The sequence below is a fragment of the Blennius ocellaris genome (assembly GCF_963422515.1).
Source record: "Blennius ocellaris genome assembly, chromosome: 3".
In the NCBI taxonomy this organism is placed as follows: domain Eukaryota; kingdom Metazoa; phylum Chordata; class Actinopteri; order Blenniiformes; family Blenniidae; genus Blennius; species Blennius ocellaris.
In genome coordinates this window covers 17,490,754-17,514,447 of record NC_137652.1, presented here as the reverse complement: position 1 = coordinate 17,514,447, position 23,694 = coordinate 17,490,754, and the positions used below count along the sequence as shown (strand labels likewise).

Genomic DNA, 23,694 nt, shown 5'->3' with positions numbered 1-23,694 from the left:
TTCCCCTCCCCGTCTTCTTCCTCCTTCCCCTTCCCTTGTCTTTGTTCCTCGTCAGCTGGTGACAAGAGGAGAGGACAGAGGATTTTCGGGGAGTGGAACTTGTCAGCCTGTTTCTCCTCTCGTTGACTTCACAGCCTCAAGACAGAGAAACATGCTCACTCTTGATTTTCAGACGTCACATAGTGATCTCTCACATCAACACGTTCAGACAGTTCTCTGCATCACTTGTTTACCAAAGCTACATATTTTTGATAATGGCAAGTATCCTTAGCTACTTGTTTTCATTTTATTTGAATTGTATATGTACAAGGCAGGTACTATTACTTATTATTGCAGCCTAATTTCATCATATCTCAACTTAACGTCGTATTATTGTGTAATGTTTTGAAGCTAGTTCATTAGTCATTTCAGGGCAGTCTCTCTTTTTTTTGTTTTTTGTTTTTGTTTGTTTGTTTGTTTCCACACTATCACATCACTGCACCTCCATTCTGTGCTGTTTACGTTTAAGCGTGCACTTGTTCTCATACAAATGGAATCTAAAGTATAGGAATAAGTTTGTCACATTTGGGGAGGGGGAGGGGGGGGGAGGAGGAGGGGGGAACCACAGTTATGTTTCATAATGGGCCGCACTGTCCCTTTGTGTCACTCTTAACTTATCTAAACTCTGAATGCATAACTCCAAGTTCAGTTGCGGTGCCTGCCTACCTGGCCAGTGCCATTACATTCTCGAACCCTTATTCTGAAGCGTGCTGCCCGAGCGTGCAAGCCTGTGTTTGTCGTGTGTGCATGAACTCAGCCAAAGAGCATAGTGTGTGTGTGTGTGTGTGTGTGTGTGTGTGTGTGTGTGTGTGTGTGTGTGTGTGTGTGTGTGTGTGTGTGTGTGTGTGTGTGTGTGTGTGTGTGTGTGTGTGTGTGTGTGTGTGTGTGTGTGTGTGTGTGTGTGTGTGTGTGTGTGTGTGTGTGTGTGTGTCCCCAGATTGTTTTTCAACAGGAGCTGAAGGGAATGCCGCTTCCCACGCCTCAAACCTCATATTGAGTTGAAAAACCTACAGTTTGTTTTAATGCTGGGAGTCTTTTCTCCCAAGTCCCCCACAAAGCTAATATCGACTCATGTCAGTGAACAAGCGCGTACAAGAAAGCTGCTAGCTGGGCTACTGGAGGCCCCACTCAACTCAAAGTTGTTTCTTCTTGTTAATTAAATCCATAATTCTCTGAAAAGTCTTGTTTGGACAGTTAAATATGTTTAGGTTCCAAGCCAGACGTTCGGTGTTTGTGCTTGAGGAATGAGCGCACCAGATGTGGTTTAAAAGAACTGCATTGTGGTTCCACAGAACAAGCTTACGCTGCCATCACCACACGGCACCAGAAAAACCTGAATGAAGATGTAACTTCTCAACCTTTTTCTCCTCGCTGGGAAAAAGTCCCTTTTGCTGTTTAATTCGTCATTATGTTTTTAATGGCTTAAGCACATCAAGGCCAGCAGGGAAGTTAAATTCAATGTCAATTCCAAATTTCCGATGTAGTTAACCTTATTAATGTAGTAGTTGACATCAGTGTGGGGCAGGCATCTTTTGGCGGTGCCAGGAATCGTCAGTGGAGGCACATGTTGCCTTTCTAGCACATTATTATTATTATTATTATTATTATCATTTTATTTTAAATTTTTTTAATAATCTCAATTCTTAAGAAGAAATCATGATAATAAAAAAAAAGATAAATGGAAGGCATATCAATTGTATTATTTTTAAATGTAATGGAAACAATTTAGATTAATAAAAGCTACAATGTACCAGATATTTTAAATGAAGAACGTCTAACTTGATTATATCCCTGCAGCCAGTCACAGTCAGATCTCACGTTGTGGAAAAACGGGAAGCTAATCAACCATCCAGGAATTAAAGATTTCTGCTTTAGCCTGAGAAAACGTACCTACATGTTGGAAAAACCGCTGAAGTGGAATCGAGCTGCCGCTTCATATTTATTGTACAGGAATGTCACCGGCGCGTTGATCTCATTTTAAAGAAAAAAGACAAATTCTTCCATTGCCTCTCACCACAGTGAAGCCTTGGAGACGCTGCACTGATGACAAGCCATCCATGTAAAGCTGAATGTAATCGTGTTTCTCTTCACCTGTTGTCCACGATTCGATCACCTCCAGTCCGCGCGGCGTTCTCCGCGTTACCTTCATGCTGGTCGTCTAATTGAATGTGTTTGTCAAACAAAGAGGTTCTTCAGGAATGTCCAAAACACTTTGTCCTGCATAGAATCAGAAAACATCCTTACTCCAACCCATTATGCCTTCAGTATGAAATTAAAAATTTTTTTTTAGATATGTATTTGTTTATAAAAAGAATAAAATGTAATTTTAAAAATCACCAAGCATGTTCTTTATAAGGAATGTTTTTTTTTTTTGTTTTTGTTTTTTTTTTTCAGATGAGTTGAATTATCTATTTTTTTGTTTTAATGTTTTATGTGAGAACTGCTTCGGCCCGTTGATCAGATGGTGTCTTGTTTAGTTTGCAACGAACATCCAGGGACAGTTGAATGACAACATTTGTTAAGAGTTGTTTTATTGTGATTATGATTTGATGGACAAAGCGAACGACCGCATCGCGTTTTGCGTCGTTGATTTGTGTGAAACACAGTGCCTTTATCATGTTATCGTTTTAAAATATGTTTATTGAACCAATCCCACACTTTCTAATGTACTTTTGTGTTTTCAGTCAGTCCCCGGTGTAATTTCTTTTTTTTTAGCTGCAGCCACACGTTTATTTTTTTTTCTCTCCTCAGTTCTGATCACTCTTCTGCTGTAAATATGTACATTATCATTTCATACGTGTCTTCAGACCTGCACCACATGTCCATGGTGTTTCTGTTTTTCAACGCCAAGATGTCACTGTGCTGGTTCCACTTGTACATTTCTTTTAAAAAGGTACTTCATAATAAAGATGTTGAATAAAGGCTTGTTCTGCTGAGTTTAGTTTTTTTTTCTCCCAAAGGTAATTACATCCACGCTCTATGCTACAGTGTTTGGCGTAAATTAAAATAGTGCCTGTGTCTGTAAATGTATGTTTATCTATACAATAGCTCCATTGTTGCAAAGTGTTTACTGAATAGCATGATCACCTCTCAGTAAGAACATCCACAGTTCCAGCCCCGGCTGGTTTGTGTGTTTTCTGTACATCTTTAAGGTTAATTGCTGACTGAATCTTTCTGAGGTTTAAATGTGATTGTGATCGTCTATGGTTGTCCAATGGATGGTTCTTGGACATTTCCCTGTGTTTTACACCAGGTTTCAGTAAGATCGGCTTTCTGTTGAGACTGTAGTCATTTTCCATAGTAGCCAAGATAAATCAGACTTTATTAATGCCACATGGGAAATTTGGTCATCACAGTAGCACAAATAATTATAGTTAAAATACGATAGTGGCACACAACAGACTCAGTATAAATATATTTATAAATATGATTAGATGAATAAACTGTATACACAATTGTTTAATTAATTAATATTAATTGTGCTAATACTAAAGAAAAAAGCCCAGCGGAGTATTTCCCAACCAATTCGAACAAGTAGCAGTGCCATGAAACTTTAACAGGGAAAGAAAAGAACTAAGTGCTTATAACTAATGAATCAAAACCATGAGAAACTGAAATGTCAGTGATACAGTTATGGGATTATAATTATATTTAATCTATGTTTGTGTTAACGTTTTCATGAATATATTCATTTTAAATAAAGAACAGTAAACTGGTTGATTAATGCCTTCAGTTTCTGTTCTTTAAAATCTTGAACGCCACCTTGTGGTAGATTTCTCACGCGCTTCGCGAGACGACATGACGTCATCACGCAAGCGTATACAAACAAACAGCGGGGGTGAAGCTAAGTTGGTAGAGGCTTCACAATTACCTTTGTTTAGCCACAAATGTGAAGAATTGATGTACCGTGAAAACCCAAATCGAAAACGCGTTCGAAGGCGACCCTCCTGTATATGAATATAATTAATTTATGAGCTCTTAATGAAATTCTCGCTGTTATAGGATTAGCATGGTAGCTAGCTGACAGTGTTAGCCGCAGCCAGAGAGACATGTCATGGATCCTCTGAGCATCGTGGCGGATGAAGTCGCTCTGGAGGGTCTGGACGGGATCACTCTGCCCACTCTCTGGATACGACTCGAGAACAGAGAGCCCAAGTTCCCCCTCAAGCTCGACGACTGCACCAAGGGGCTCCTCTGGAAGTCTGTAGCCTGCAATGAAGACCTGAGCTTCTACGAGCTGCCCAGCGGGAGGGAGGACGTGGTGCTGTTCGACAGGTGAACCATTTGTTCCTGACTAAAAGACACGTTTTTATTTAACGACAATTGAAATATCCCAACCCGGAGGTTTGTATTTTAGTGTAAAGTCAGTGTAAAACACCTTTTTGTGTCATTTACGCATGATGACATGTCGTGTGGGAACTAATATTCTGCCCAAAATCAAACACATTTCAGTCAATTTCTATCTTTAAAAGACTTAAATGTGAATATATCTCTCACTGGGTTGATACAATAGATTATTGAAAGTAAACTAATAAATGCTTCCGTTTACTATTTAATGTATTATTTTCAGGAAAAGCACTTCAAGGAAGTAGGACTAGTTTCCTCTATGTGTGCACAGTTTTGGTCAAGTAAAGTTTTTTTGTAGTTAAAGTAAAATTTTAAATAAAAAGTACTAGGGAAGATGGATTAACTGGAGGGAAATCAAAACATAGCTGCAACCACTTCTGTCATTGTTTCATCTAACAATTTAATAATTTAGCGTATGAGTGTCATCAAAGAAACAAGTAGAAATGGAGAAGTTAGCAATTATAGTTATGTGCCATATGATTAAATCAACAGCACATTAAATATGCAACACTTTTTCAAGATAAAAGGTCTTGGGTTCATATTACCACAATTCCCAGAAGACTATCTGCTTTTGAGTCATATTTTCAATAGTCTGGACACTTAATTTGTACTCATCAACTTTGTCAGTAAACAGACTAATAACAGTAACAGACACACTTTTAGTTAAAAAAAAAAGAAAAGAAAAAAGACTCCTGACTCTTCTCCCTGACTCTTTGTTCCATTTTAAATGAATGCTTATTCAAGCTTGTTGTGTTTCCATGTATTTTCTCAGCCTTTGTGCTGTTTGTGTGTTTCCAGGTTTAAGGACATCGATTCAGAGTCTACCATACATTTAACCGACTCGTTTACTGGCACAGACAAAGATGTCTACCCCGTCCACATTATTTCAGAAAACAAGGATGGGATCTGGGGCTCCTGTGCTTTTTTGAAAGAGAGGACCGACATCACGAAGCATGTCCGCTCTAAAGACCTCACTTTGTTGCTCACCTTGGAGGAGGCCATGGAAAGGTCTGTTCCACTTCTTCGATATTATATAGATTTTTTATTTATTTATTTTTTTTAGCTTTGCATGCAACGCATATTTACAGTTCGAATGAATCAATGGCTTTATAAAACAGTTTCTCTTCCTTCTCAGATATGGCCGGAAATTGGTGGTTGTGGCTTCTCAGGCCACCCGATTCAGAGCTCTGATCGGCAGCGAGAGCGATCCGGACTTGAAACTCAGCGACAACTCCTACTGCGTGCTGGAGAAAGTGGGCCGTGCGCGGTGGCAGGGCGAGCTCCAAAGGGATCTGCACGGCAGTTGTTTCAAGTAGGAGACGCGCACCCGCTCGTTTTAACTCGGCGACGCAGTGGTTGTGTTTTGTGAGTCAGCAGCTGCTGCTTCGTCTGTACAGGGTAGACGCTCGGAAGTTCCACTACTTAAGGAAATCGCTCGTCAAACATCAGCTGGTCACCTTGCAGTCTTACGTCAAGCGGCTGCCGTCCGGACTGCAACAGTACTCCATCCTACTGCTGCTCAAACGCTTCCATATGAACAGGTCTGTCGTCTTCTGGTGTTTTATTGTTGGGATTTTCTTTTTTCTTTTTTTTTTTTTTTTAACTGTTGTGGGCTTTTCTGAGGCCTCATACACAAGTTGTTGAATAGAATTTCTTGGTTATTTCAACCTATACTTGCTTATTCCTTCCTGGCACTCACCACCTCATTCTACTTTGTACAGTATCTTTTGCCTCACGACACGTAAACCCTCTCTCCTCCAGCCCTCACATCCTTGTGTGTCAGTGTCTCCCGCTATCGTGCTTCACAATGGGCTTTACTCAAGATAGTTATAGAGATAGATTCTTTGTTCCTTCCTTCCTTCCTTCCAGTTCCAGGAGCCTCAACACACAATTGAATGGAATCAAATGAAAACCATGTTAGACAAATAACATTCAAAAAACGACAACCATGGGCCCTCTTGTCCACCTCATTGTTTTATTTCCTCCTCTGTCGGCCGCTATGCTATTTGTGACCAGAGCTCCTCATTACAGATTCTTCTTGGCCACCAAATCCGCAGGACGCCCCTCAGGCTCTTGTTTATTTCTGCTTTAGTCCTTTGGTCAGTCCCCATGTTTCCAAGCCAAACCACACAAGATCACTGCTTTTACATTTGACCGAACAGATTCTCAGCTTGGTCTGGGTTGTAAGTGCCTGCCTCGCTTTCCCAATGTGTGCCAGCATATCTTCATCACTTGCTCCCTTCTTGCTCACAATACCCCCGAGGTCTGAACCTCCAGTTTTCATTAATGTCCATGTGCCTCCAACAACCTGTCTACATTCCAACCCCCGAACAAATGCCTCTCCCCATTGTGTCCCCATCCAGGAGGACTCTGTATGACATGCTGATGGAGTTTGTGTCCAGCTTCCTGCAGCAGGCGCCTGGTCAGTCCAGCACTGTAATGCACCTCAGAGACCAGATGGTGTGTATCCTTCCAGTGGTTGTGTCTTGTGTCGCTTTGTGTCTTCACCTTCCACTCTCACAGCCGTTTTCCCCCTTTCTTTTAGAACGTCGACGAGCGCATTTTTAAGCGTATACTGAAATACATGCGTATTGCCAAGCTGGTGCAGATCTTCCAGTACCCCCTGGAGGACCTGGATCCCAGCGCTGGACCTTGTACCCACAGAAATGGTGACTTTCCTCCAAAGCACTCGTATACACATTACAACGATTAGTGATATTGAATTTGTGTCAAATAAATGTGGATGATCTCCTTCGGCTGTTCACAATATCTCCAGCGTGGCACGTTCTTATTCATGTATTTTTTTTTCTACATTGGATGTGGTCAAAAAAAAGAGACTTGACATGTTTTTGAAATACTAAAACCGTCATCCAACATAGTAAGATGAATATTTGATCTGTACTTTGAGACCAAAACAAACTGATCCACTGATGGTGGGTGACGTGTTTTTATATCTGGTGGTTTCACATCGCATGGCGTGATTATTTTCAAATGGCGTTTTCACAGTTTGTAATTTTGTTTTGTTTTGAGTTTTTACATGGATTTGTTTTACAGGCAGTAAAGTGCAGGTGCGCTGTTTGAGGCTGCTGAAGCCGTACGTGAAGAAGGGCTTGACCGAAGCTGAAGACGACGACGACGAAGACGAAGAGGTCGACAGAAGCAGGAGTCTCCCATCGGAGGGGCGAGTCATGGAGAAGGACCACCTGTCTCAAGCCTACCACATCGGTATCACTGATTCACCTCTGCAGGCTCTGCTGGGAAAAACTGCACATTTAATAGCTTTACTACACGAGTGACTTAATATTTACTAGGTTTCCTTCATGAGCCGTTTTTGTGGTCAAGTATGTCTCATTTCATGAATGCAAATACCTCGGATAACTTTACAACTGATTCCTGCCACCACACTGCTTGTCAGTTTGAGCTATGCAACATTGTAATTCAGACTTTAAAAAAAAAAAAGTTTTTATTACACCTTCATCCATGAAAATGAGACATGTTATCTTTTTCACGAAAATAAGTTTTTTTTAATGCATTAATATTCATACATCTTGATCGTATGCCAGCCTCGGGTCATGATGGCCTGGAGCTGATCCCAGCTGGTTTTGTTTATGACAGAAGGGAGTTTACATGCTGAACAGTCACTTGTCCGTCACAGAATAGACACATGGAACATGGATGCTTCACGCAGAATTCGGAAATATTCCTGCTATGAGGCTGAAAACTAAGGGACATTTGGTGAAATTATTTCAAGCTGACTCTCTCATACACAAAGTCATCGCTCGGAGGGTCTTCGCTCTTAATTCTGATGCTTTCGTCTCATTTCTCACGCTGCAGTGCTGTCCTGTGGCACAAAGGGAATCTCGCAGAGGGGTTTGGGTGTAAAGTTGAATATCGGGAAGTTGGACTCTCGGATGGTGTGCCGAAAGCTGGAAGGCGATGGTGTGATCAAGGTAAGGCTCACACACTTTGATCCCACAAGAACACGTTTCCCCTCCAAAACATTTTTATTTATTACTTTGAAACTTGGAAAAAGTTGGTTCATGAGCTGTTGATGTTCAGACAGACGCAATGAATTTATGTTTTATGTGGTTTTTATTATTGTTTTCCCCTTTACTTATCATTTGTCATATTAATATTTAACATCTTATTAGTTTGAGCTGCTTTTTTTTTCAAATCATTTTCATATTTAATGTATGTTTGTCTTTTTATTGGTATTATTAATCTATTTCTGTTTAACTTGACATTGATTGTTAGTCTTGGTTCACCTATTGTTTTTTTTCTTGTCATGGCTAAATCATCCTCCCTGTGAAGCTGCTTGAATTGTATTGAAATGCTCCATTGAAAGTTCGTCTTTATTCATGTCACCTTCCATCATTTGATTGTTCATCATGAACTCACAGCATGTTTTTTTAAAAAAAATTTTTTTATCTACCAAATAATCACATTTGCTTTTATCCACATTGGTTCACAACTGTTATTTAACGTTATGGTTTTAAGTTTGAGGCTCTGTTGTTTCACCTTGACCACATTTTCCTGCTTGCAGGGATTCATGGAGGATGAAGGTCGTCAGAGGACCACAAAGTTCATCAGCCATCGGTTTGTAGCCAACAGTCGAAATTTAGCGTCACGTCTCTCCGGTCGGACTAAATATTTGCGCGGTTGTAAACAGGTGTGTGGGTGTCAGTGATCAACTGCAGCTGTTTGCGAAAGAGCGAGAGAAGAACAAGTTGTTCTACTCCTCTGCTCCCTCGACACCGAGCGCCAAAGAAACCTCCTCGGTGGCACCAAGAGGTGGTGGCAAAGCTCCCGCCAAGAGAAAGGGAGCAAGAAGAGGAAAACAAGAGGAGAAAGAGGATGAAGGGCAGTCTGGTGATGAGAGGAAAAGGGACAAGGGGACCAAGGGGAAAGGGCATAAAGCAGGAAGAGGAAGAAAGAAAGGCGAAGAAAACAAGCTGACGTCGGAGGACACAGAACCTGAAGCTGCAGTCTCTCCGCCTCCAGGTGAACGTGAGAACTCATAGAAACTTTGCGTGTTTCAGCGCAGATTGTGTTCAATTGGTCACATTGTGAGTATTTTATTTTTTAACTCAATAGGCGATCACAGCTCTTGTGTTGTTTCACGTGTCTCAGGTGAAGCTGCGTCCCGCAAACAATCTGTGACACCAGAGCCAGACTCCATTTCTGCATCAGGTAACTTCTAAGCCATTGAAATTCACTGCAAAATGTCCAGTTTTGTTTCTGACAGCCAAAAGAATCAGTAAATACACCTCATTGGCTCCATGAGGTTTGACGTATAAATATATATATTTTTTTGTCCACGTCTTTCTATTGCGTGGTAGAACAAGTGAGGCAAACCAAAGCAGGGAAAAGGGTAATATACAGCTTAGAGGAGCTAAAAAAATCATGTTCTTTACAAATGTAGGACCAGTTTAATGGAGTAAAACCAAACTTTGCAAGCTTTATAAGATTGAGTGCTGAGAAGAATCATTTCACCTCGGAACTTATCAACAAAACACTTATTTTTTTTTCTTTTTATGCAGCGTTTTTTTTTTTTTTTTTTTACAGTTTCTTCACCATTTTGATTGGAATAGTTCACGTCACTTTAAAAATAGATTAATCACAGCAGTTGTCCGTTACTATGATTTCTACTCATTTAGGTCTTGATCACATAATGTAGTTTCTCGGATTTTCCTCTTTGCTTTGTTTCTGTGTGATTTGTATCCTCTCTGTGATCAGACGAAGCTCCAGTGGATGCGGAGGAACAATCCAGCTCGGCCTGTGGCTCCTCTGTTACCCAGACTGAGGTTTCAAAGGCGACAGACAGTAATGCAAGCACAAAAGATGCAGCTATTATCAACCGTAATGTTGTCAGCCAGCTGGAGGTAAGTCTGACGGTTCAGTCGTCGTGTCGTCTTTCTACAACAGCCGAGGGAATTGAAGCTCACAGCTCCACCGCTCCCCTCCTGCAGGTGCCCCATCATTTGGAGAGGTCTCATGAGACGTACCGCCTCCTGCGGAGGAAGAACCTCATCGTGGAGGCCGTCAATAACCTCAGAATCATCGAGGGTCTTTTCCCGTCAGTTAATTCTCAGTCATCAGAATTAAAGCACAGAAAGAGAACGATTTAAAACATCAACATGCTGGTTATTTATTTATTTATTTTTTTTTTTCAGGCTGCAAAAGATGATTAATGAGCAGGAGAAGCAGGAAGGCGTCAGTACAAAATGTTGCAAGAAGACTATTTTACGTCTCGTCCAAAGGTTGTCCAGACAAGGCTTGCTGAAGATTTACACGACCACCGTTATACAGGACGGGATCACCAAGAAGGTGTGTGCACACTGTGTGAAATAGCCTTGTAAAGAACGCCAGGCATGAAAATACTCAAAGTAAATGTAAATCGGTTTATTATTTGTCTGAAATGAGTGTCAGGTTTGTCACAGTGTGAATCATCTTTTGCCCTCTGCCCTGTGCTTCCATGTCGTCACACTCGCAGGTTGACATGATCGTCCATCCGTCCGTTCAGCCCAACGACGACACTGTCAACCAAGTTATTGAGCAGGTCCGCTTTAAAATGTCCAACTCTTACGTAACTGCACGGTGAGTATTAAGCAATACTTCAAAACAAGCCAGAAAAAATATTGAATGTTTAGAGCTTTGCTCAAATTATAATCGACAAGAAAATGGTGAATAAAGAATATAAAATGAAGGAAAGCTTTGACTGGAATACCTAAAAGGGTTTATTAGAATTGACTTGAATTAATAATGCCTTAAATGTACAGTCAGCTTTATTTATTTTTTTTTCCCCATTTAATAATTTAAATGGGAAATGATTTTGGACCCTCAGCTATGTGATTTAAAAAAAATTTTTTTTTTAAGAAGTATTGTTATATCAAAAGAAATTATATGAAACATAAATATATTTACTTTTTGTCCACAACTAAGCAACTTCTGCAACAGTGTTAACCAACACTAGATCATAGTAGATGCACGAGTCGTAATGTTATTCAAATTCGTCGCATTTTGCACAGTATACTTCCCAAAAGAAGAGCAAAAGAATTGGCTGCAATTAGAATCAAGTGTCTTCTGATTTTGAAAGCTCCTTCACTGTCTCTCATCCTGACGGTGAACTGGCCTCCAGTGTTTCACATCGACATGAGGTTTTGTTTCCTATATTTTGTTGAGGCTCTTCTCACCTGTTCCGTTCCCCCTCCTCCGTCCCTCAGCATGCAGCACGCTGAACAGAAAGCGAGAGAGCAGGCAAAGGCATCCGAGGAGACGAGCTCTCCTCAAGAGCCAAAGAGCAAAGCTGAAAGGAGATCAGCACTCAAAGAAGACGACTTCACGCCTGTACCAGGTCGGTTTCTACTTTATGGTGCCGAAACACAAGAAAGAGACATTCTAATCCTCTTGATGCCTTAAAGGTCACTATGGAGTGATGGATTTGAACTGTTGATTTGTCTCTCTCAATAGTGAAGTTGTTGACTCATACAAGACTGAAGACATTCAGTCATCGACCCCCCCAAAAAACAATCAGGAGTTAATTTTATTACAGCACGTATTGATTAAGTACACGAGGAAAACTCAGGTTTTTTTCCACTTTGCTGGGAAAAAATTTACATTTTCATGATTTTAAATACACTTTTATTCAGACATTTACCCTTCTGACTCGTGTGTAGGTTTAAAATCCTTCATGTTAGAATTTATCTCGTGATTACCCATTTTATGTATAAAATCACACCATTAGTTAAGGAGGACATTAGAACAACACAACACTGTCATTCAAGTGTTTTTTTCTTTTTGTTGTTGATCACAAATGATCAACAACAAATTATGCTGCCAGGGAAAACCACCCATACTGCTTGAGGCTGATGCAGGACTGGAGGAAGATGAGTCAGGATGAAGGTTGAGGAGAACGTGGAGGTTGAAGATTTGCAGGACTGTGGGAAAGGAAAGGAAGAGAAACGGCAAAGAGAACCGAGTTTAAGTCGTGTTTGTTTTTATTTGGTTTTTATAATTTTCTTTGTCTGTTTTTTTTTTTTTTGCAGTATCATCCTTTCGATGTGTTACTGTGTGCTTGATGTCTCTTTGTTTCCTCTCCAGTAGGGTAGCCTTGCCAATAAACCCATTATAAGTCCATAACATTTGCCACATAAAGTGTATTTCAGGCATTTCCTAAGCAAAGTAAGTCTTTTTTTTTCGCACAAGGCACTCGGATATATCTAATAGTAGGCCTGAGCTGCCAGAGACACAGTTAGTCATTGAAGAAGAGGAAGGATACATGAGAAAGATCAATCAATAATGTATAAAGTGTTTGTAAATGTTTGAGTAATGACAGAGAGGGCGACATAGTACATGAGTAAGATGTTATTATGCAATGTATTGACAAAATAATAATATATGACAGAACAATATGAGTTTTTATGATTCTATTAGTGCGTATGTATTCAGAGTTAAAGGGAAGGACCAGATAAGTTTAAACTTCCTAGAAATCACAAGCAAGTGTAGGTTGATATGAGTCCGTATCTCCCATCTTTGTTTTGAAAAATATCATTCATTTAATTAGTAATGTCCTCCACTTTGTTGTTTTTTTGGTTCTATCTTTCTTTCTGTGTCTTTCTTTCTTAAGTTCGTGGATTGAGTAAAACTTTGGGATTCCAACCCAAGATGCATCGTCTGCGTGCCGTCCACCAGTTCCTCTGGTACATCATCTACGGCCACCCGCTCCTGCAGACATCTGCCACGCAACCCGACACCAAGCGGGATCTGAAAGAAACAGGGAAATCCACAACTGCAGAAACTCTGGTGGCTTCTGACGGTGCCGCCGCCAACACCGTGCAGCAGGAATCTGCAGGTAGCGGCAAAACCAACCTGAACACGATGTCCGACGACGAAGGGGGGGAGCTGAAAGACAACGAAACACGCTCGCACTCTCCATGTGATGCAAAGGGTGAGCAAGTCGGTTCGTCTTATTGATTAATCCAATTTTATTTTTTTTTGTTTTATTTGAAGGCCAGTGGGCTCGACGTGAACTTTAAATACACACGTGTGTTTATGTTTGTGACAGTGTATGTAAACGAAGACTCGTGGAAGAGATTCGTCCCCCCTGTTTACGTCCAAAAAGACTACGCTCGGGGCTGGGCCCTGGTGGGCGACGTGCTCCTCTGCCTGCCTCTCTCCATCTTCGTTCAGGTCATACAGGTCAATTACAAGGTGAGGATGCTGGAATTTCACATTCCAATTCAAGATTCAATTTGAATCTTTTTTTTATTTTTTTATTGGGGAAATAAGTAAATAGCTTTTGTCAGTGTTTTGTCCCAGACGTGTTTTAAGTTATATGGTATTCTGTTTTTGAAGCAGATGACTGTTTATTGATATTGACCAACGTAGCTGTGAAATATTAAAAAGGTGCAGCTCATTTATTAAAGGAAATGTCGATTGTTTGAACAGAGGACATTTTAATGTGTCTGATAACCTGCCTGGTGTGTATCCTCCTTGACTCATGGTTAAGATTGGCTCCAGGCCCCACATCAGGTGGATGAATTTGTCATCTTGTTCCAGTAGGCCTGAATGGCAAGCAAAGCCACAGGACACCAACAACCTTGTCTCTTTATCTTTGTCACATACGTCCCATTAATTTGACCTAAAGTGGAAGTCTGCAGCGAATCTTCTAATCCTGTGGAAGGATCGCTTCTGGAACCAGCAATACATTGATTACAATGTAATATTGATTACAATACTGGGTCCACAATTAAGATTATTAAAATGTTCTGAGACTGTGAATATTCATGGTCTGTTAGCCATAACCATCCAAATTATTTGAAGTAAAGGCTTGAAATGTTCACTCTATGTGTAATGAATCTATTATAATATTTGGGTTTCAGTTTCTGAAATGAGTGACAAGATATATTGACCTTTTTCCTGATATTATTTTGGTGTGTACCTGTACATGCCTCTTTCCCTTTTCAGCTTTAATGCAGTAATGATTGACATAAACTTGAAGTGTGATAATATTTCACAGATGAAAGCAGTTGATGATCTCACTTCTGGGAACATAGAACCTGGAAAAAGCACTTTTTTTTTTTAAGGACCGATCTGAAATCTCCAGTTTATTCAGAACAACACAGTCACATATTTTTTGTCTGAGATTCACCTGTATCAGCTGATGCATTTAAGCTAAAAAAAAACAAACAACCTCTCACAGGTGGAAGGACTGGAGGAATATCTCAACGACCCTGTGAAGCAGCACTATCTCATCCGAATGCTGCCAGCACCCACCAAGCGACAGCTGCTGTATAAACGGTGATGTTCTTCCTCAATCAGCAGCTCATTATTATAGTTCTACACTGAACATTTAAAGAATTATTGTGAATATTGATCTGTATTATTATTATTGTGGATTATTTTGTTGAGTTAGTTTTTCAATGAAGATGATGTTTTCGTTTCACATTTTTTCAAAATGTTTATTCTTGTTTGTTGTTGTTTTGTTTTTTTTAGGAAATATGTCATAGTTTTTTACGAGAACCTGCAGAGGTTGGCCTACATGGGTCTGCTGCAGTTTGGTCCCGTTGAGAAGTTTCAGGACCGAGACCAGGTACGCAGCGCCCCCTCTGATCCCGTCGCGCCGAAGTCTGAGCGATGGACAGTGAACTTCCGCCTTCCCTTCGCAGGTGTTTGTGTACCTCAAACGGAACACCACCATTGTCGACACCACCAACGCCGAGCCTCACTACTGGCTGATCTCCGAGTCGCCTGACAAACCGTTCGAGAGGCGCCACTACACCCTGAACACCAACAGCGATGTGGAAAACTTCTGGTTCGACCTGATGTGTGTCTGCCTCAACACGCCGCTGGGTACGGACACACACACACGAGCACACACACACACACACACAGAGCATCCGTTCTACTGTGTGTATGGCCTCAAGGCTCATGATTTGAAGATGTGACTCTTTGTATTTGAAAGGTGTAATTCGCAGTAAGAGACGCTCCACAGAGGACGATGTGGCTCCTTCCTTCGTGCGCGAACGCAACGTGTTCACCGGGCTGGCGTACCTCCTCAAGTATGTGGAGTCTCCAGCATGTTCACATTTCAGGCTGACAACACGAAACGCATAAATCAGAAGGAGTTCTGAGGCCATTTTAAGGAAACTTACTTTGTGTAAACTTCACCGTCACGCCCAGCGGCAGTATGGAGCCCCGTGATGACGGCTGGATACCAGGAGATGGGAAAGGAGCCGGAGGTCTCGACTCTGAATTCTTCGCTCATCTTAAACGCAACTGGCTGTGGACCAATCACTTACTCTCCATTACAGCGGTAATCTCACCGAACACACACAGAACATTTCAGAAAAGCAGTTTTTTTTTTTTCATTGTCTTGACATGTTTCTTTATTTCTTTCTTTTTTTTTTTTAAAGAGTTCACCTAGTGTAGAATCACAGGCGACCAAAACCAGGCTGAAGAGCCTGCTGAGTAGAAGTGCTCTCACCATAGCACTTGCTGGTAAGCTGCACGAGTGAATAAGTCCTTGAGTGACAACTTTTAATATCCAGCCCCAACATCATTCTTTACAAAACTCTCCTATAACTGGGCAATGTCCTCTGACCACAGGAGGAACAGCAAAACCTCGTTATGTGACAAGCAAGCGACCACTGTTGGCAGTAAATGTTGAGGTATGAGTTCTTTACTTCCTACTTTGTATCCTTGGGTAATGCGCACTACATAATCTCACCACTGAGAAATTGAGTGGCTGATTTAGCTTCACAACCATTCTGGCTGATATATTCATCTGTTCCTATGTTTTTTAAAACTAGCTGGGAATCGAACCTGCTTCCAGAAACCAGCAGGTGGTCGGAGGAAAGAGGCAGAAAAGAAAGAGGATCAAAAAAGATGCTCCTGTCAAGGTGCCAAAAAAGAGGAAGAAAGCTGGTGAGCATGAAGAAAAGATTCTTGGTTTGTGATGGACTGAGGATAGAAAGCTGACTGCTTTGTTTGACGACATTGTTTTTGTTGTTGTTGTTTTTTGTTTCACAGAGTCGAAAAAGCGCACTGCTGCCCACGACGAGGCAGACCACAAGGCTCTGAAAATGATGACCAGGCAGAGAGTCTACTGGTCTGTGCAGGAAGACTCGCTGATGATGCTCTGCTGTGTGGCCACACACCTGCTCAACCACAAGGTACACACACACACACACACACACACACACACACGCACACGCACACGCACACGCACACGCACACACACACCTGCTCAACATTAAATGCAGAGAAAACCAAAACGGAACATTTGAACCAGGGACATTGTCACTGTGAGGCAACAGCTCTGACCACTTCACCACTGTGCCATCCAGGAGATGCTCATGAGGTCACATGCATCTCTGTTGGATACAGGATGAGTCTTCAAATATTTAATTACTTATGTGACAGTAGAGCATTTAGAGCTTGAAATGAACATCGACACACCACAGACAAGTCCAGATGTTGGGAAAACAGTCATACAAACACAGTTGTTACTGGCAATGACTAAATGAAGGAAAAAAAATAAATATATATATAGTTCAATGCTGAATTTTCTCCTCCATGCTGCAGTTAAAAAGGCCGTTTGTGCCTCACTGTGTGGTGAGAGACCTGCTCCATTCAGAGTTTGATGTTTCACTGGATAAAACGTCAGTGTCTGTTGGACGGCGCTGTCGGTACATCCTCAAAAATCCTCAGACGCTCCTCAACTACAGGTCGGTACTCATCACCTGAATAAAAAAGTGTTGTCAAAGCACAGGTCTGAGTCGCTGGTGAAGTTTTTTTTTTTTTTTTTTTTGCTCCGTGCTGCAGGATCTGTGTGGCTGAGGTGTGCCAGGACAAAGCCTTGATGAAGGTGTTGGAGGAACGTAAACCCTCTGATCCAGACAACGCGGAGGTTTGTTCCCGTTTTAGCTCTTTTGTCCAGCTCACTGTTGGAGCTCGCAGCCTTGTTTTGGTTCAAGTCTGAAGTTCACTCTGTCCGTGCTGTGCCAGAACTGTGCCCAAGCGTTTTCTGAGTACATCCGGCTGCTCAGACAGAAGTTCAGCTCCATCATGAGCGGTGGTGACGTCATCCTACCCGACTCGAAACAGGAGCTCTTCTCACGGTGAGACGACAGGAAGGTTTGATTCGTTAACATCACCCAGTCAGCTGAGTGTAAAGTCACCCTTTGTGCATATTTTACAGGTTTAAGGTGGCGGCTATAGACTGTGGAAAGCACATTGCATGCAAAGACAAGCTGAGCAGGTGAGTACGGGTTCAGACATTTAGTATTGCTTTTGTTGAACATAGATTGTTTTTTTTGTTTTTTTTACGTTTTGTATCTTTGTTTTCACCGCAGCGTAGAAGACATTCATGCCATAGTGCTGCACAACTTGATTCAAAGCACTCTGGTCATGAACAACAGTCAGATGAAATCCTCCAGGTCCTTTCAGGTACGGACAACCCACTCTCATTAAAATACCGCGTGAGAGAACTTTAGATGAAAACGGAAACGATTGAAAAGAGATTCCATTAAACGTGCGTTCACATGCTTTGTGGATAGAGTCCACTTGAAAATCAGGTCATTGTCGACTTTTAAACAAGCTTTCAATTTGGGTTTAATACAGTCACCAGAAACTAAAAACTCCTTAAGAGACCAAAGACGAGAAGTGGCATCTTATGCTTGCAAAAAAATCGCAATTCACAAAGTGTGTGCGTGTGCGCATTTATTTATCTTTAGAATGTATATATGCATATGTTTGTGTATCATATTTGAGTAGTTTGAATATTTATATATTGTACATTTCCTGTTATTGTATTATATCGGTTATAGTGATTTGTTTATTTATTTGGAGCGCTTTGTAGAGTTGTTCTTAATACTGAATGTGTCTTCTCTTGTAGACTTTCCACATGTACAGTAAATACGATCAGGAGCTGCTGTGCCAAGTCTTCATTCTGTGGAGGAAGAGGGGGCTGGTCAACCGCCGCCGTGTCACCCAGCCATTCGGGCCCAAGAAGAGTCGAGCGCTGCCCATCCTCCCCATGTCCTACCAGCTGTCCCAGTCCTACTACAAGTACACATTACTCCTGATCGTCCCCGAAGCTTCGAGTTGCTTTACATGCACCCATTCATCCATTCATCTTCCATAACTGCTTCATCCACCTGAGGATCGTGGGAGTGCTGGAACTGATCTCTGTTTAGTGTCTCCAATTCACCTCGAAGTTACTTGAGAAAATGCAAACTGCACGAAGAACAAAGTTGCTTTATTAAATTAACAAAGATTTTTTTTTTTTTAATTTGTCCTTCAGACCTCTCATTCGTCCAGCACGGAATCAATCTTTATTTATAAAGCAAGTTTCATACCAAAAAACAACCAAAAATAAAAGCACAAAGTTCATTACGTGATTTAAAAAACAACAAAAAAAACCAAAACAATCCGTTTAAAACCATTAGTTTTGTTTTATTAGCAGAATTTTCAGAATGTTGTTCGTTGTCTGCCATGGAATTGCAAATGTATTCATGTTTGTGCGCTCCTCTTTCCAGGTGTTTTTCGTGGCGGTTCCCACACTCGCTCTGCACCGATGCCTTCTGTTTCTTGAGGACTCTGACTGACAGCACAGTAAGAGACAGCCGGCCGGCCACAGCTTTCTACCACGAACCCGAAACGAGGTCGGTGAGCGGCGAGGACGGGGGCGAGAGGAAAGCCGCGTCCAAAAGAAGAGAAAAGCGAAGTGCCAGGAAAGAAGGCGGTGGTCCGGTGAATGAACCAGAGCAGCCGTCTGAGAGGACAGACGGTAATTTAGCAAAGGACAACAATCAAGTGAGCGAAGAAGTGAAAGCGATGGCGGCGGCGGTGAACAGCGAGCATGAGCGGAAGGCGCGGGATGGTTCCCATGAGGGTGAATCCAGCAGAGAGCAGGCGGGTGGTCCACAGGCGGCCACGTCCAGCGAGGCTCCGAAAGCTGCAGACGCCCTCGCAGACATGTCCGACATGCTGCAGTTCTCCCTGGATTCAGTGGGGGGTGCCTGTGTGGTCTCGCTCTGCCTGATGTCTCTGGGACTGCTGAGCGTGCACCTGTCCATCCCCAAGCAGATGGTGGTGGTGGACACCAACCTGGTGGACAACGACGTCGCGAAGGGGTGAGACTTAATCACGTGGGACACCGGACACGACGAGCATTTCTTTAAGAAGCTCATCTTGGTTTAAAAAAAAAAAAAAGGTCATGTCAAGCACACAAAAAAGAGCAAACTCTTTCACACATGGACTTGAAGCGACCATTTCTTCAAAGCGCCAGTGTTTTCCAATGTACATGTTCAGAGCAGATTAAAAAATACTTAAAAATGTAGTTTTTAGTCCATTAAAAGCAGTTTCCCCCCCCCCCCCCCTCACTTTTATTAGGACTTTATTTACTCACACTGCTTTGTCTTCAGTATGACTGTGCTGGATGAAGACGACGACGACGAAGAAGAAGGTGACGAATGTGAGGGAAAGAAAAGAATGCAGGTGAAAGGACATCAAGCGTCACACACCAAATACCTGATGATGCGAGGATACTGCGCTCCAGGCATCGGTAAACATGCCCTCCATTTCTTTCAAACATTCACCTTTTCAGTTTAGCGTTGTTGTTTTTCCAGACATATTTAAGAGCACCACAGAAGATCTCCACTTTATTTCTTAGCAAGTATTTTATGAGCATTTAAAATAAAATTAAAAAAAACAGAAAATTTGTAAATGAGATGGGCTTGAATAAAACTGGATATAAACAGTAAAAAGTTTGCAGCATAGAGAGCTGATTTGACTGCTCAGTGTCACATTGTAGCTAAACTATCTCATTGTTTTTCAGTATTTCAGGACTTACTCACAGCGATTGACTAATTCAGGGGTGTCAAACTGATTTTGGTTGAGGGGCCACATCCACCCTAATCTGACCTCTGGAGGGCCGAACAAGTCAAACGTAACATATTAAACTGCAGATCTGGACAAATGTCAAAGTCTTTCCTTCTTTTAATCCTTTTGTAACTGCAAGAATTTGCCAGTCTATTCTGAAATATACATATTAAAGTTAATCAGATATTATTATATTTTGAAAAAAAACCACCACAATATCTGTATCTGGATATCATATTTTTATTCAGGATTAAAACAATTTGTCATCATCTGGAAAAAAAATTTGAGTTTACGTGTCTAAAGTATCACGTCAAATAAATTGGACACCTTTATTGTGAAAGGTGTTGCGTTATGTGACCTCCACAGATGCATTAATAAATTCTGACCAAGGGATGGTTTTGAATGTCATTTTTGCCAATCTAGTGTTTTTAGATCAGCCTCTGTCAGCTTTCATATGTATACTTAAAATTTTTTTTTTTTTTAAATCACATGGCGGGCCGGATTAGATCCTCTGGCGGGCCGGTTCTGGCCCCCGGGCCACATGTTTGACACCCCTGGACTAATTCATCATCCATTTTTTTCCTGTTTCCAGTCCAGGTGCGTAACCTGAACACCAACGACAACATCGTGGTGGAGACGTGCAGGATGAGACTGCAGCTGCGCGGCTCGCCTGTGCACCACGTCTTCAGAGAGGAAAGTGAGTATCCACAGTCCGTACTGGCGCAAACGCAAGTCTCACCTGCGAGAAAAGTCATTCCTATTTGAATTTTCTCTTCATTTCTAGATTTGTCTCCACTGGACCTGACCAAATGTGGTCCTTCCCTGTTGCCGTCCTCGCTCACCACCTCCTTTCACTCCTCCTCCTCCGCGGAGGAGTGTGACAGGCTCCTGATCGAGCGGAGGCGATACACCCGTCATGACACTGAAGCATGCGCTCTGCTCAGGAGGAGCTTACAGGAAGCTGGTCAGAACGGTGTGGATGTTTGCGACTTCCACCGGGTTCATGAAGGCCTGCAGCAGCTGCAGCCTGGACGCACCCGGAACCTGCAGCAGTACATGAAGGTCAATAGGAGGCTATTAGGTCGTTTTTTTTTTTTGGTTTAGGAAGTTGGAAAAGTGCGGTGACAACGGAACAAGATGAAAACAAACCTTTTTCTCCACATAGACATGTGATTTTTATTTTTTTTTCTCTCCACCAAATGAAATCTACCTGAAGCCGCAAAACACGTCTATGAACTTTCAATTACAATTTAGTTTTGTTTGACCCTCTTTTTCCACCCTTCACTTTTCAGACAATTTTGACATTTTCCAATAGAACAAAATGTAAATATTAATATGCACATGGAATCAACCAAATGGCGGGAAATACTATTTACAGTCATTGTTTGAGAAGAACAAATGTGCTCCTGGCGGTGATGTTGTGTCTCTCCACAGACCTCTGATCTGACCTTAACTAAGTCTGAGTGAGTTTACCTGAAGAGACATGAAGGATAGAGAGCACATCATCCGATACATCAGCCACAGATCTGGGCTTAGTTCACCGCCATGTTTTAAAAGTTTGAAGGGTCCTTACACCAAATTCTGATTTCTGATTCGCTGCAATTAAAATAAACATTTCACAAATCATTTTTCAAAGCCCCCTCCCCCAAACAAACAAAACATTTGTACAGTTGCACACATGAACTGATTTCATAGCTAAATGTTATTTGCTTTGGTCTCTTTCTACTATTTTCCTCCCCTTCAGGATCTAGAAGAAATGAGCCAGGTGATTCGCGTCGGGAGCCTGGGCGCCCGCTGGGTGCTGGCACAGCACGCCAAGCCGTGGCTCCTCACCGTGAACACCAAGCAGTGGTCCAACACGCGCCTCACGTCCAGCAGGCTCAGCTACTTGACCAAGCAGCACAACGTCCCCTTCATGCGCAAGAAGTGCCTCAGGCCGAGGAGCTGGGAGACGGCGGAGCCCCCCGCCAAGCGGCAGAATGTGGACGGAGAGGACGACGCCGGCGAGGGGGACGACGCGCCGGTGTTGAGTGAGACGACGAAAGGTCAGAGCGATGAAGATCGGCAGGAGAGGACAGATGACGGAGGAGAGAAACCTTCAGACCCGGCAGAGGAGGCAGGAAAGACGCCACAGCCAGAAGCAGAAAGTCTGATGAGCGAGGACGAGAAGACGGAGCAGAGGCACGGAGAGGACAATCTCGATGAGGAAAGGGACGACGAGCCCTGCTCTCCCCCCTCGGGATCCCCCGAACAGTAAGTTCCGACCTCGCTGTCTCGGCGCCTCCTCCCCGGCTCCGCCTGACCTTGTCCGTCCCCCCCCCCGCAGTGAGAACGTGAGCTTCATCAGCCGGCCGTGGCGCATGGTGGACGGCAAGCTCAACCGTCAGGTGTGCAAGGGCATGCTGGAGGCCGTGCTCTACCACATCATGTCGCGGCCCGGACTCACGCAGCAGGCGCTGGTGGAACATTACAAAGACCTGCTGCAGCCCGTCGCCGTGCTGGACCTGGTGCAGGTGAGCACAAACGGCACAAACGATACAACGAGAACATTATTGATTGATTTATTGACTTGCATAACGTCCATCATTAATGAGGCGCACATTTGCGTCGCGGATAAACTTCCCATGGTCTCGTTGCCTCCGCAGGCGCTCATCGACCTGGACTGCGTGACCAAGAAGACCCTGGTCAAAGGTCGGAGACCGTCGCTGTTCAGCCGCACGGCGCCGCCTGCCGGCAGCCAGGCGAAGGAGGCGTCGGAGGAGCCGACCGCGGTCTTTTATGAACCCACCCTCAGCTGCTGCCTGCGGCTCTGTCGGGTGTTACCCAACGAACGACACTGGAACTCCTGCACTCCGTGAACGTGTGAGAACTGGGCTCACCGCGCCTGCAACACGACACGCCATGAGGCTTTCCTCAAAGACTTCACTTGTGTTTGCTTGTTTCTGCGAGTTTTTTTGTTTGATCTGTCAATGAGAAATAAAGCTGGAAAAACACATTTTACACAACTGGAATCACGAAAGGAACATTCTTCGGAATAACATTTCACAAGTTTGTAAAACAAGCAAAATTGATTGAGAGCAAGTCACATGTTACGCTGCGTAATTCTAATGTGTAAAGTCATTCACTCATTCAGTGGTGTTGGTAGAAATCAATAACACAACTTTACCTCATGTTAATATAAAAAAGCGAGTGAAGTCACAACTTGGTTGGTTATTACAATTTCAATGCTTTTTAAGGGTAATCCATTGATGTAATAAGCACTGAACAATGTAAAACATTAGATTATTGGCAAAATGTTGATACAAACTGAAATGTTATTACATTTAAAATCGTCATAATTCATGGTCAAATAATAAGTTATGATGTGATGCATTCGACATTGTATCATGAAAATTTAGTGCCTCAGATTTGAGAAAATCCCAA

General features: G+C 42.5%; 1 protein-coding gene across 1 annotated transcript; it reads left to right on the top strand.

Moving 5' to 3' along the window:
• Positions 1 to 3,897: 3,897 nt before the first annotated feature.
• On the top strand, positions 3,898 to 23,229 carry gtf3c1 (general transcription factor IIIC subunit 1). Its single transcript, XM_080520269.1, has 40 exons — positions 3,898 to 4,314; positions 5,185 to 5,394; positions 5,522 to 5,698; positions 5,784 to 5,927; positions 6,750 to 6,846; positions 6,932 to 7,055; positions 7,441 to 7,611; positions 8,221 to 8,336; positions 8,930 to 8,982; positions 9,056 to 9,387; positions 9,517 to 9,576; positions 10,123 to 10,268; positions 10,356 to 10,462; positions 10,560 to 10,713; positions 10,880 to 10,983; positions 11,610 to 11,740; positions 13,013 to 13,333; positions 13,451 to 13,596; positions 14,588 to 14,685; positions 14,881 to 14,977; positions 15,054 to 15,237; positions 15,350 to 15,446; positions 15,568 to 15,700; positions 15,801 to 15,885; positions 15,994 to 16,055; positions 16,197 to 16,311; positions 16,417 to 16,559; positions 16,972 to 17,114; positions 17,212 to 17,296; positions 17,395 to 17,507; positions 17,588 to 17,647; positions 17,742 to 17,835; positions 18,284 to 18,456; positions 18,927 to 19,523; positions 19,815 to 19,954; positions 20,864 to 20,968; positions 21,056 to 21,333; positions 22,016 to 22,524; positions 22,598 to 22,784; positions 22,917 to 23,229. Exons 1-40 carry the CDS (start codon positions 4,094 to 4,096, stop codon positions 23,127 to 23,129), a joined length of 6,525 nt encoding a protein of 2,174 aa, XP_080376395.1. The 5' UTR covers positions 3,898 to 4,093; the 3' UTR covers positions 23,130 to 23,229.
• The last annotated feature ends 465 nt before the right edge of the window (positions 23,230 to 23,694 follow it).

Coding starts and splice junctions, on each gene's coding strand:
- gtf3c1 (XM_080520269.1), top strand. CDS start 4,094: ATGGATCCTCTGAGCATCGTGGCGGATGAAGTCGCTCTGGAGGGTCTG. Junction 7,056..7,440: donor ACCTTGTACCCACAGAAATG/GTGACTTTCCTC, acceptor TTTGTTTTACAG/GCAGTAAAGTGCAGGTGCGC. Junction 10,463..10,559: donor ATCATCGAGGGTCTTTTCCC/GTCAGTTAATTC, acceptor TTTTTTTTTCAG/GCTGCAAAAGATGATTAATG.